Source organism: Mesoplodon mirus (assembly GCF_964341445.2).
Source record: "Mesoplodon mirus genome assembly, contig: HAP1_SCAFFOLD_1081, whole genome shotgun sequence".
Lineage (NCBI taxonomy): Eukaryota > Metazoa > Chordata > Mammalia > Artiodactyla > Ziphiidae > Mesoplodon > Mesoplodon mirus.
Window position 1 is genome coordinate 96,508 of NW_028294982.1, and position 12,522 is coordinate 109,029.

The 12,522-nt window shown below is 40.1% G+C and overlaps 1 protein-coding gene across 3 annotated transcripts in view; it reads left to right on the forward strand.

Annotated features, from left to right (window-relative positions):
- The first annotated feature begins 626 nt into the window (after nt 1-626).
- The window catches only part of LOC309797840 (ankyrin repeat domain-containing protein 26-like), a 37,759-nt gene continuing 25,863 nt past the window's right edge, over nt 627-12,522 (forward strand). For all 3 annotated transcript variants that reach the window (XM_082646231.1, XM_082646232.1, XM_082646233.1), the window contains exons 1-3: nt 627-1,065; nt 9,458-9,572; nt 9,735-9,908. In XM_082646231.1, coding sequence (XP_082502357.1) covers nt 836-1,065; nt 9,458-9,572; nt 9,735-9,908 — 519 coding nt within the window. In that variant the 5' untranslated portion in view covers nt 627-835. The remainder of the gene's footprint in view (nt 1,066-9,457; nt 9,573-9,734; nt 9,909-12,522) is intronic.

Below are 12,522 nucleotides of genomic sequence, written 5' to 3' on the forward strand. Positions count from 1 at the left end.
GGATAACCATTTTTTAAAAAGTTCTCATATGTTACACCATGCTCCAAAATAAATCTTGAATTTAGAGACTTAATTAGGGGAAAATAAAAGCAAAAACTAAAATATAGGTGAAGAAAATGTGCAGACGGAACGCTGGGCCACAGGGAAGGGTCAGGAGGCACGCGGAAACGCGTCTTCATTTCACCTGGAGAAACTGCGTTGGTTTCTCCTAAGTTTGCACTTGATGACACCTGTCGCCACAATCTCTGGAACCATGAAAACAGCTTTCTGTAGTTACATCTGTTAAATTCCATGGAGAAAGCCTGGGGCCCAGAGGGATGTGGAAAGGAATAAACTGAGGGATAAGGAGATTTACAGAGTATTTTTAGGGGAGCTCTCTGGGGGACGAGACCTTCTGCATCCTGAAGCTCCACGCCACTCTAGCCCCAGTCGCATGCGAAGACGACTCTCTCACGGGAGATTCTAAAATTTCCAAATGTCCAGAAACGCCCAGCCAGCTCGCACCATCGTTGGAAAACAACCCAGCGCGTCCCACAAACAATCGCAGAGATTTGTGACGGTTGGACCTCGTACATGCGCACTGGGCACTCCTGCGCTCCGTGCCTCTGTGCGCAAGCGCAGTGACGCCGTCTTACAAGGCGTGCACGCGCACTCTGTTTAGCTGTATCGCTTGGCTACGGTTATTCTGGGCTGAAAGATGAGAAACCGCGGAGCTTCCCAGCTGGGATGTTGTGGCTAGACCGCGTTGGCTTATCTGTACCGCTAGTGTTAGGCTCAGGAGACTGTGAGAAGCCGAGGGGGAGGTGAGGTGTGTCTGAAGCGTGTAGGCTCTGCGATGAAGAAGATTTTTGGCTTCGGAAGTAAGAAGGGCGAGTCGCTCTTCGGCTCCTCCACCAGCCCGCGGAGAGAGAGCGGTAATCGGGTCAACTCCCGGCCCGAGTACCACATCCGACACAAGGATCTCGGGAAGGTCCACAAAGCTGCCAGCGTGGGCAACGTAGCCAAAGTGCAGCAGATTCTGTTGCTTGGGAAGAATGGCTTGAACGACAGGGACAAGATGAACAGGTAACCGGGGCGGGCGGGAGGAGGCGGGGCGGGCCTGGGTGGGGCCCCTGCTGTCAGTTTCCCCTCCAAGGCTTGTGGACACCTACGTGGGGTCCCGCGCCCCGCAGACTTTATAGGCAGCAAAAAGCCTTAGCTGGTTTCGGACCCGCTCATGATTCCCCTTATAGAGCACTTTACTGACAGTTTTAAAGTCATTTGGCTGAATGTCAGTAATCACAGAAACGAAATTAAACATGAACAGCATCTTATTTTTAATGTACACATTTTTATACCGTAATGTTATATGTTACAGAGAAGTGCATAATGAGGAAAATAATTCTCATGACAGATCAACTTCTGGACTAAAAATTCCTCAGATACAATCCCGTATCTTTTTAAAAAAAATAATTTATTTATTGCTGTGTTGGGTCTTCATTGCCGTGCACGGGCTTCTCATTGTGGTGGCTTCTCTTGTTGTGGAGCACGGGCTCTAGGCGCGCGAGCTCAGTTAGTTGTGGAACGTGGGCTCAGTAGATGTGGAACGTGGGCTAGGTAGTTGTGGCTTGCCGGCTCTACAGCGCAGGCTCAGTAGTTGTGGCCCATGGGCTTAGTTTCTCTGCAGCATGTGGGATCTTCCTGGACCAGGGCTCGAACCCGTGTCCCCTGCATTAGCAGACGGATTCTTTTTTTAAAAAAAATATTTATTTTAATTTATTTATTTTTGGCTGTGCTGGGTCTTCACTGCTGCACGTGGGCTTTCTCTAGTTGCAGCGAGTGGGGGCTACTGTTCGTTGCAGTGGGCTTCTCATTGGGGTGGCTTCTGTTGTTGTGGAGCACGGGCTGTAGGTGCGCAGGCTTCAGTAGTTGTGGCATGCGGGCTCAGTAGTTGTGGTTTGTGGGCTCTAGAGCGCAGGCTCAGTAGTTGTGGCGCACGGGCTTAGTTGCTCCACAATATGTGGGATCTTCCCCGACCAGGGCTCAAACCTGTGTCCCCTGCATTGGCAGGCGGATTCTTAACCTCTGTGCCACCAGGGAAGCCTGCAGTATCCGTTTTATATCAGTGTACACCTATGTATATATGTTCTCTACTGAAGGACCTTAGAAGACAGCTTTGAAGTGGGAAGATGGTTGTGTCCTTGAATAGGAAGACTCATTTTCTTAAAATGTATGGTCTTCCCATATTTAAACCAAATAGGCAGATGGTGGTTTAAAAATTTTTGAGTTACACATGCTTTCTTTATTTGTTGTGATGAAATGAAAAGTTTTATGTAGTAGACAAAGGTTTGCCCTTCTAGATGTCAAAATGTGCTGTAAGTTCCCACAAATTATTCATTTACTAACAACTGAAAAGACAGATAAGTGAATGGAACAGAATAGAAAATGCCCAAACACCCAAATATATGTAAGACTTTAGAACTTGAACTGATGACATTTCATATTAGAAGGAAAAAATAAATTGTTTGTAAATGGTGCAGGAGTAAACTGCTAACTATTTAGAGAAAAGTAACTAGATTTTTATCTCACAAAAATAAGTTTCAGATGGAGTACAGATCAAAAATTTTAAATATACAAAGTGAGAAAACGACCAGAAGAAAACAAAATTCCTATTTATACATTTTTTTTTGTGCTGACAAAGACCTTCCTAAGAATGACTTCAAAAGCAAGAATTCTGGAGGTTGATTTAACAACATTAAAAAATTAAAACCCTCTGTAGATCAGAAAAGAAGATTAACAAAATAAAAGACAATGAGCTTTTAAAATATATCAACGTATTTGTATCAGGCAAGAAAACATATCTTCACTTTACAGAGAATTCTTTGAAATCAGTAAGGGGGAAGAAACTCTAATTTGAAATTGAGCAACGTACTTTTTTGCATATCCATAAGTGACCAATGGATATAGGAAAAAAAATTAGCATTTCTGGTAAGAAAAGGAATTTAAGTTAAAGAGGAATGAAAAACCATTTTCCCTTCACAAAGTTTGTGAAGATGAAGAGCAGTGGTACTTATACTGCTGTTTAAAGTCTGAGTTGCTTTTGACTTTTCAAATAGGCAATTTGGTGATAAGTACCACATTTAAAAAATGTGTATTCCCTTTACACATCAATTCTCTTTATACAAATTAGAGGTAAATAATTAGAGATAAATTAGAGATAGGTAACATACAATTTGTTGTTCTCAACACTGCTTAAAATAGCAATGTATTAAGACGAACTCAAAGGATTTTATAAATAAATTGCAGTGTATCTGGTATGGAGTAATATGTGACCATTGAAGGTGGCATAGATAACAGATGTATGTTGACCTGCAGAGATGTACTTTGGTAGAATATTGAGAAAAAAATCAATTTCATTATATATAAACACAAGAAGACTATGGTCTTATCTTAGACACAAATATGTACAAAAATATGATAATTTTTGTTATTTCTGAGCACTTGTATTATAAGTGAAGCTTTCTTTTCCTTTTAAAAATATCTGTGATTTCTACAGTGAACATGTACAAAAATTCTAGTAACTGTTTAGTATTAGTGAAATAATCCTGGGAGAGACCAGGAATATGAATCTTGTACAGATAAAAATAATTTCTCACTTTCTATTTTTTTTTGGAAGTTTTTCAAGGATTGATATCTTGTGACAACTTTTAACCTCTTCAGAAGTAAAGGGAATCTTTTTATCCATGCCTGTAGATTTTACTAGGTATATATTTCGCTATATACACGTTTTTGATTTTGTGTAGCTTTATTACCTATAATACGTAAATGATTAGAGATTAATCATTTTACTTTATTGCAGTCTTATGAAAATAAAAAATAGTTAATGTAAGTGGTGATTATTACTATTGAAAAAGTTTATTAGAGTTTTAGTTGTGTCCTTATGAGAATACAAAATCAAAAATACAAATGTAAATGATTATTACTATTGCAAAAGTATTGCTTTACTTCCCAAAAGTTTTCTTTAAAAATATCGAACTCTCCAAAGTAACAACTGACATTAGAAATACAAAGAATCATGAGAGATTACTACAAGCAACTATATGTCAATAAAATGGACAACCTGGAAGAAATGGACAAATTCTTAGAAAAGCACAACCTTCCAAGATTTAACCAGGAAGAAATAGAAAATATAAACAGACCAATCACAAGCACTGAAATTGAAACTGTGATTAAAAGTCTTCCAACAGGGCTTCCCTGGTGGCACAGTGGTTGAGATTCCACCTGCCGATGCAGGGGACACGGGTTCGTGCCCCAGTCCGGGAAGATCCCACATGCCGCGGAGCGGCTAGGCCCATGAGCTATGGCCACTGAGCCTGTGCGTCCGGAGCCTGTGCTCCACAACAGGAGAGGCCGCAGCAGTGAGAGGCCCGTGTACCACTAAAAAAAAAAAAAAAAAAAAAAAAATCTTCCAACAAGTAAAAGCCCAGGACCAGGTGGCTTCACAGGAGAATTCCATCAAACATTTACAGCAGAGATAACACCTGTCCTTCTCAAACTCTTCCAAAGTATAGCAGAGGGGAGAACACTCCCAAGCTCATTCTACAAGGCCACCATCACCCTGATACCAAAACTAGACAAAGATGTAACAAAAAAAGAAAACTGCAGACCAATATCACTGATGAACGTAGATGAAAACATTCTCAGAAAACACCTCACAAACAGAATCCAACAGCACATTAAAAGTATCATACACCATGATCAAGTGGGGTTTATCCCAGGAATGCAAGGATTCTTCAGTATACACCAATGAATGTGATGCACCATATTAACAAACTGAAGAATAAAAACCATATGATGATCTCAGTAGATGAATTTTTGACAAAATTCAACACCTGTTTATGATAAAAACTCTCCAGAAAGTAGGCATAGAGGGAACTTACCTCAACATAATAAAGGGCATATATGACAAACCCACAGCCAACATTGTTCTCAATGGTGAAAAACTTAAACCAGTTCGTCTAAAATCAGGAACAAGACAAGGTTGCCCACTCTCACCACTGTTATTCAACATAGTTTTGGAAGTTTTAGCCACAGCAATCAGAGAAGAAAAAGAAATAAAAGGAATCCAAATCGGAAAAGAAGAATTAAAGCTGTCACTGTTTGCAGATAACATGATACTATACATAGAGAATCCTGAAGATGCTACCAGAAAACTACTGGAGCTAATCAATGAGTTTGGTAAAGTAGCAGGATACAAAATTAATGTACAGAAATCTCTTGCATTCCTAAACACTAATGATGAAAAATCTGAAAGAGAAATTAAGGAAACACTTCCATTTACCATTGCAACAAAAAGAATAAAATACCTTGGAATAAACCTACCTAAGGAGACAAAAGACCTGTATGCAGAAAACTATAAGACACTGATGAAAGAAATTAAAGATGACACAAACAGATGGAGAGAGATACCATGTTCTTGGATTGGAAGAATCAACATTGTGAAAATGACTCTACTACCCAAAGCAAACTACAGTTTCAATGCAATCCCTATCAAACTACCAATGGCATTTTTCAGAGAACTAGAACAAAAAATTTCACCATTTCTATGGAAACACAAAAGATCCCGAATAGCCAAAGCAATCTTGAGAAAGAAAAATGGAGCTGGAGGAATCAGGCTCCCTGACTTCAGACTATACTACAAAGCTACAGTAATCAAGACAGTATGGTACTGGTACAAAAATAGAAATGTAGGGCTCCCCTGGTGGCGCAGTGGTTGAGAGTCCGCCTGCTGATGCAGGGGACACGGGTTCGTGCCCCGGTGTGGGAAGATCCCACATGTCGCGGAGCGGCTGGGCCCGTGAGCCATGGCTGCTGAGCCTGCGCGTCCGGAGCCTGTGCTTCGCAATGGGAGAGGCCACAACAATGAGAGGCCCACATACCGCAAAAAAAAAAAAAAAAAAAAAAAAAAAGAAAGAAATGTAGACCACTGGAACAGGATAGAAGGCCCAGAGATAAACCCACGCACATATGGTCACCTTATCTTTGATAAAGGAGGCAAGAATATACAATGGAGAAAAGACAGCCTCTTCAGTAAGTGGTGTTGGGGAAACTGGACAACTACATGTAAAAGAATGAAATTAGAGGAATGAAATTCCTCTAAAACTCTTAGAGGAAAACATAGGCAGAACACTCTATGACATCAATCACAGCAAGATCCTTTTTGACCCACCTCCTAGAGAAATGGAAATAAAAACAAACAAATGGGACCTGATGAAACTTAAAAGCTTTTGCACAGCAAAGGAAACCATAAAATAGATGAAAAGACAATCCTCAGAATGGGAGAAAATATTTGCAAACGAAGCAACTGACAAGGGATTAATCTCCAAAATATACAAGCAGCTCATGCAGCTCAATATCAAAAAGACAAATAACCCAATCCAAAAATGGGCAGAAGACCTAAATAGCCATTTCTCCAAAGAAGATATACAGATTGCCAACAAACACATGAAAAGATGCCCAACATCACTAATCATTAGAGAAATGCAAATCAAAACTGCAATGATATATCACCTCACACTGGTCAGAATGGCCATCATCAAAAATCTACAAACAATAAATGCTGGAGAGGGTGTGGGGAAAAGGGAACCCTTCTGCACTGTTGGTGGGAATGTAAATTGATACAGCCACTATGGAGAACAATATGGAGGTTCCTTCAAAAACTAAAAATAGAGCTACCATACAATCCAGCAATCCCACTTCTGGGCATATACCCTGAGAAAACCATAATTCAAAAAGAGTCACGCACCACAATGTTCATTGCAGCACTATTTACAATAGACAGGACATGGAAGCAACCTAAGTGTCCATCGACAGATGAATGGATAAAGAAGATGTGTCACATATATACAATGGAATATTACTCAGCCATAAAAAGAAATGAAATTGAGTTATTTGTAGTGAGGTGGATGGACCTAGCGTCTGTCATACAGAGTGAAGTAAGCCAGAAAGAGAAAAACAAATACCATGTTCTAACACATAGATATGGAATCTAAAAAAAAAAAAAAAAAGGTTCTGATGAACCTAGGAGCAGGACAGGAGTAAAGACACAGACATAGAGAATGAACTTGAGAACACGAGGAAAGGGGAAGATTAGGCTGGGACGAAGTGAGAGAGTAGCAGTGACATATATACAGTACTAAATGTAAAATAGATAGCTAGTGGGAAGCAGCTGCATCGCCTGGGAGATCAGCTCGGTGCTTTGTGACCACCTAGAGGGGTGGGATAAGGAGGGTGGGAGGGAATGCAAGAGGGAGGGGATATGGGGATATATGTATACATATAGCTGCTTCACGTCATTATACAGCAGAAACTAATAAATCATTGTAAAGCAATTATACTCCAATAAAGATGTTAAAAAATTATTGAACTCTCCAGTTATGTTTATCCATTGTTTAATCCATTTATTCATCAAATATAACTTGAATACCTATTATGTAGCACGTGTTTTCTACTCAGGACCCTGCATCTATCTCTCAGAACCCTTTCATGCTTAAAAACTTCATGTTGCCCCCATGAGCAAGATGAGAAATTTAAAATTGAAGTATTAAGGCTTCGTCTCAATTGAAGCTTTGCTCCCTTCTTTCAAACAGAAGCATTTCTGAAGGTAGGAAATTGTAAAAGGTAACCTTTACTTGTCCTTTTGAACATTTATAATGGTATTAAATACTAATATTGATCATTGGAAATGTCTGATTTCACACAATCTATAAATGTAAATATTGAATAAAATGAGCCATCCCTATTCATTTGAATCCTGAATTTCCTTTGGCTTAAAGCTACCTGAAAATCAGAGTTAGAATTACTTTTTTAAAAAATTCTTGTTTTGTTTGTTATTTTAGTTCTCTTTCCCCATGCTGCTTTTATTGTATTATTTTATTTTATTATTTATTTTATTATTTTTAAAATTGAAGTATAGGTGATTTACAGTATTGCTCATCATGCCTTTAAGAACTAAAAGTTATTTAAGTGCCAACCGTGTGACTAGAACTGCAGTAGACCTGTTATATAGATCATTATTTCATTTAATGTAAGGAACCATGAATTGCATGATGCCCCACTATTTTATATATTAATAAGAAATTTTTTAAAATGTTGCCAACTCGCAGATATAGAGAACAAACTAGTGGTTACCAGTGGGGAGAGGAAAGGGAGGAGGGGCAAGATAGGGGTAGGGGATTAAGAGGTACAAACTATTAGGTATAAAATAAGCTACAAGGATATATCGTACAACATGGGGAATATAGCCAATATTTTATAATAACTATAAATGGAATATATAACCTTTAAAAATTGTGAATCACTATGTTGTACCCCTATAATATATAATTTTTATTTTTATTTTTTATTATTTTTTTATTTTTGGCTGTGTTGGTTCTTCGTTGCTGCGCGCAGGCTTTCTCTAGTTGTGGCGAGTGGGGGCTACTCTTCCTTGCGGTGTGCAGGCTTCTCATTGTGGTGGCTTCTCTTGTTGTGGAGCACGGGCTCTAGGCGTGTGGGCTCAGTAGTTGTGGCTTGCGGGTTCTAGAGCGCAGACTTAGTAGTTGTGGTGCACGGGCTTAGTTGCTTTGTGGCACGTGGGATCTTCTGGGATCGGGGCTCGAACCTGTGTCCCCTGCATTGACAAGTGGATTCTTCACCACTGAGCCACCAGGGAAGTTCCATAATTTATAATATTATACATCACCTATACTTAAATTTAAAAAAATGGCAACTTTAGGCACAGAGACGTTATGATAATTAGACCAACAGGAAAAATGAGAACTGAACAAACAAAAAATGCTACCAATTATAGTTGTAAGACATCGTGAATTATAAATTTCATTCCAATGTCAGAGACGTTAAAATGTGAGAAAGTGAGCATATTAGAATCATTGAAGTACAGTGTTCTCTCTAGTCCTCAAGACATATCTTCAAAAGAGGTATAATATCCTTTTACTTAATTGAAATGTTGCCCTTGTAAAATAGTAGTAATAGTAATAATTATGATAATATTACCTAATAATTATTGAGCTGTTATCTGTGCGAGGAACTGTTCTAAACCCTTTGCACGGGTTCTCATTTAAGCATCACAGTGTTGTCCTGTGAGGTAACTACTGCTCTATCCCCATTTTGTTGATGAGGAAATTGAGGCACAGAAAGGCTAAGTGACAGCTAATAAGTGACACAGTTAAAGTCAAATTCAAACCCAAGTTGAGCTGAATCTCAAGGTCATGCTTTTTCTATTCAAGCAGGTTGTTCTTTCGTTAACGTGGAGAGTAAGAAGAGCTAATATATATTGTTCTTTCTCCAGAAGCAAACTAAATATTTGTTTTCAAGGGATAGGAATAGCATGCTATTAAATGTTTTCAATTACATGAACAATTGTATGTTTTGAAATAGTGCACTACTAATTTCCTAAAAACTCCTCTCGGTTTCGTAGGACTGCTCTCCATTTGGCCTGTGCCAATGGCCATCCGGCAGTGGTAACTCTCCTAGTGGAGAGAAAATGCCAGCTTAACCTCTGTGACAACGAAAACAGGACAGCGCTGATGAAGGTACATAGTAGCCAACCATGTCAACGTGAGATGGATTTGATTTAACTACTTAGAATAAAAATGGATTTATCTCATTTAAATATAACGAATTGGTGAAACTTCTGGAATGTTTACTTTGAATTCCTAGAATTTACAGTCTGTTTCTTGGCATAACACTTATAGGCCATACAATGCCAGGAAGAGGAGTGTGCAACTATTCTGCTGGAACATGGTGCCGACCCAAATGTCATGGACGTCAGTGGCAACACTGCTCTCCACTATGCTGCCCTTTATCAGAATATATCACTCGCAGCAAAGCTGCTTTCACATGACGCCAACATTGAAGCAAGCAACAAGGTATAGCTCAACTATATTTACAAAATATTTGCCATACATGGTTGTTTTTTTGTTTGTTTTAGCTGCAGATGTTTTATCTATAATAATATGTACACTGAATCCCACCCATCAGGCCCTGTTACCATGGAAACAACTCCAAAGCCAAGTCACGGGCTGGAGAAAGGTGGTGCTCACAGAAAGAGCACAATTCTGTCTCCCAGCCACCCTTCTACCCCAGAAGGAAAATCTTCCCATTAGGATATGCCTGGGAGTGGGTGGTGGGCTCAAGAGCCCACACAAGACAAAGACCTGGGGAGAGTGAGGTGAGGTGGGGGCTGGCTGCTTGCAGGGGCTCAGGGAATGGGTGCTGTTGGGGATGGATGGGAGGAGGAAGGAGACCCAGTACCCAGCAGGGAGAGCTGGGTGAGTGCCGGTGGCCAGGCAGGCAGCAGGCCCTGAGCCCTCCAGGACCCCAGGTTCTCAGATCGGGGAAAGTGGGGCAGGTCGTGTTTGACACCCAGCAAGGGTGTTCACTTATGCTGGTGGCCATTTGGTCCACCATGTACACCTTGGGGTCTTCCACGCTCAGCCTCGGGTGGCTCCTCAGCAGGGTTGTAGCTGTGCATGGGGAGCAGGTGATGGCGAAGCTGCTGTTCCTGCTTTTTCTTTGGGACACACATTACCTCCTCCCGCTGCAGCCCCGCCAGGAACTCCCTCTGCTGACATAGATGGGGTCAGTTTTACATATTTGGAAGCTCAAGCATTCCCTGAGTGAAAATATTTTGAAATAACTTAATTATCTAAGATTTCCCTTTAAATCATTATATTTCTAAAGAAACATTAGAGAGTATAGCTTTCTTTTATGTGTCTATGGCAGATATTTGTGAAAACATTGCATTTGTTAAAGGTAAGACTTTTTTTTTTCCCCAAGTATTTTTTCCCCCGCTCAAATTTTTTTTCTGATTAGTGTAAAACAACAGAGAAATGCAAAACTTGCCTTGGAGATAGACTTTGTCCTAAAACTCAAACAAAACAAAAGCATTTTACAATATAATAGCAATCTTGCTTCTGTTGACAAGTTCCTATTTTATTAAAAAATGATTTATGTAAAAATGATTTCTCTCTCATTGCCTAAGGCTTCAGAGGGAAAAAGGAATAGGAAAAGGAGAGAGCAGTTGAAATATGCAGGCCGGGCTTCCCTGGTGGCTCAGTGGTTAAGAATCTGCCTGCCAATGCAGGAGACACGGGTTCGAGCCCTGGTCCAGGAAGATCCCACATGCCGCGGAGCAACTAAGCCCGTGAGCCACAACTACTGAGCCTGCGCTCTAGAGCACACGAGCCACAACTACTGAAGCCCGCGCGCCTAGAGCCTGTGTTCTGCAACAAGAGAAGCCACCACAATGAAAAGCCTGCTCACCACAAGGAAGAGTAGCTCCCACTCACCGCGACTAGAGAAAGCCCACGCGCAGCAATGAAGACCCAACGCAGCCAAAAATAAATAAATTAATTAAATTTAAAAAAAAAAGAAATACGCAGGCCAATTTGGAAATTTGGCAGTTAGGAAATGCCAAGAAGAGGTTTTTGGGGTTTTCTTTTCCCTTCAGTTTATGTATTTAGGCAAAGTTCTTTTCAGGTTTCGGGGATAATAATTCTTATTTGGGGAAAGAGCCTAAGTGAACTGTAACCTTGCCTGGAGATCAATTTTAGGAGGACTCAGAGGAAATCAGATTGGCAATGGACGTGTGGTGATTAAATGGGAAATAAGGGAGAAGAACAGATAATTAACTGACATATTATCCTGTTTTGGCAGAAACAGCCACTTAGATAAGAGTCTAGAGTCTGCTCTCAAATCTAGAATGTCTTGATGGGAAGTAAAGGGTTTATAAGTAATGAGATCAAGTTGCATTTTCAGTTTACTTGTCCCTGTTCTACCTATTGACCCAGAAAAATTAAATGTAGTTTTGGTGACTCTGATCTCTTACACTTTTCTTTTTTTTTTTCAAATCCTCAATTGAGAAAAGGAATTGGCCATGTGGCCAATCTCATCTCAGATGAGACTGAGATGGTTGCTACACTAATTCTCAGCTAGAATTGTGCTCGTGAACCACAGTCACCTGGGAGAACTTATAAAAAATTTACAAGCCTAGGCTCTCCCCTGAAGATTTTGATTGAATAAATCTAGCAAGGCCCGGACATGTGTGTTTGGAAATATTTCCTCGAGATTCTGATACAGCCCTTGGTTAAGAACAATGGAATGGATGAGTGTGATTTATAAATTCACAGATCTCAAAAATAAGAAATCTCTAGAAGAGTTGGAGTTGGATAGATGCTACTTCCATCAACTCCCTCCTTTCCAACAATATTAGCCTGACTTTTATCTTTCTCTGCCTCTGTAATTGAGAAGGTAAAAGGGATATTATTGGCAATATCTATTGGCTTGAAGAATAACTCCTTTTTCCTTCCAACCACTAATCATTCACTGGCACTCAGAGAGTCTTTAGAAATTTGCTTATGGTGAGTCATTTAATAAGTAGAGTGTGACCCTTTGCGGATTTTGCACCTTTTGTTATCATCCAGGTCATTAGGTCAACAGATGTTTATCACAAACAGGGTTTTCCTGACTGCAGTAAGAGTA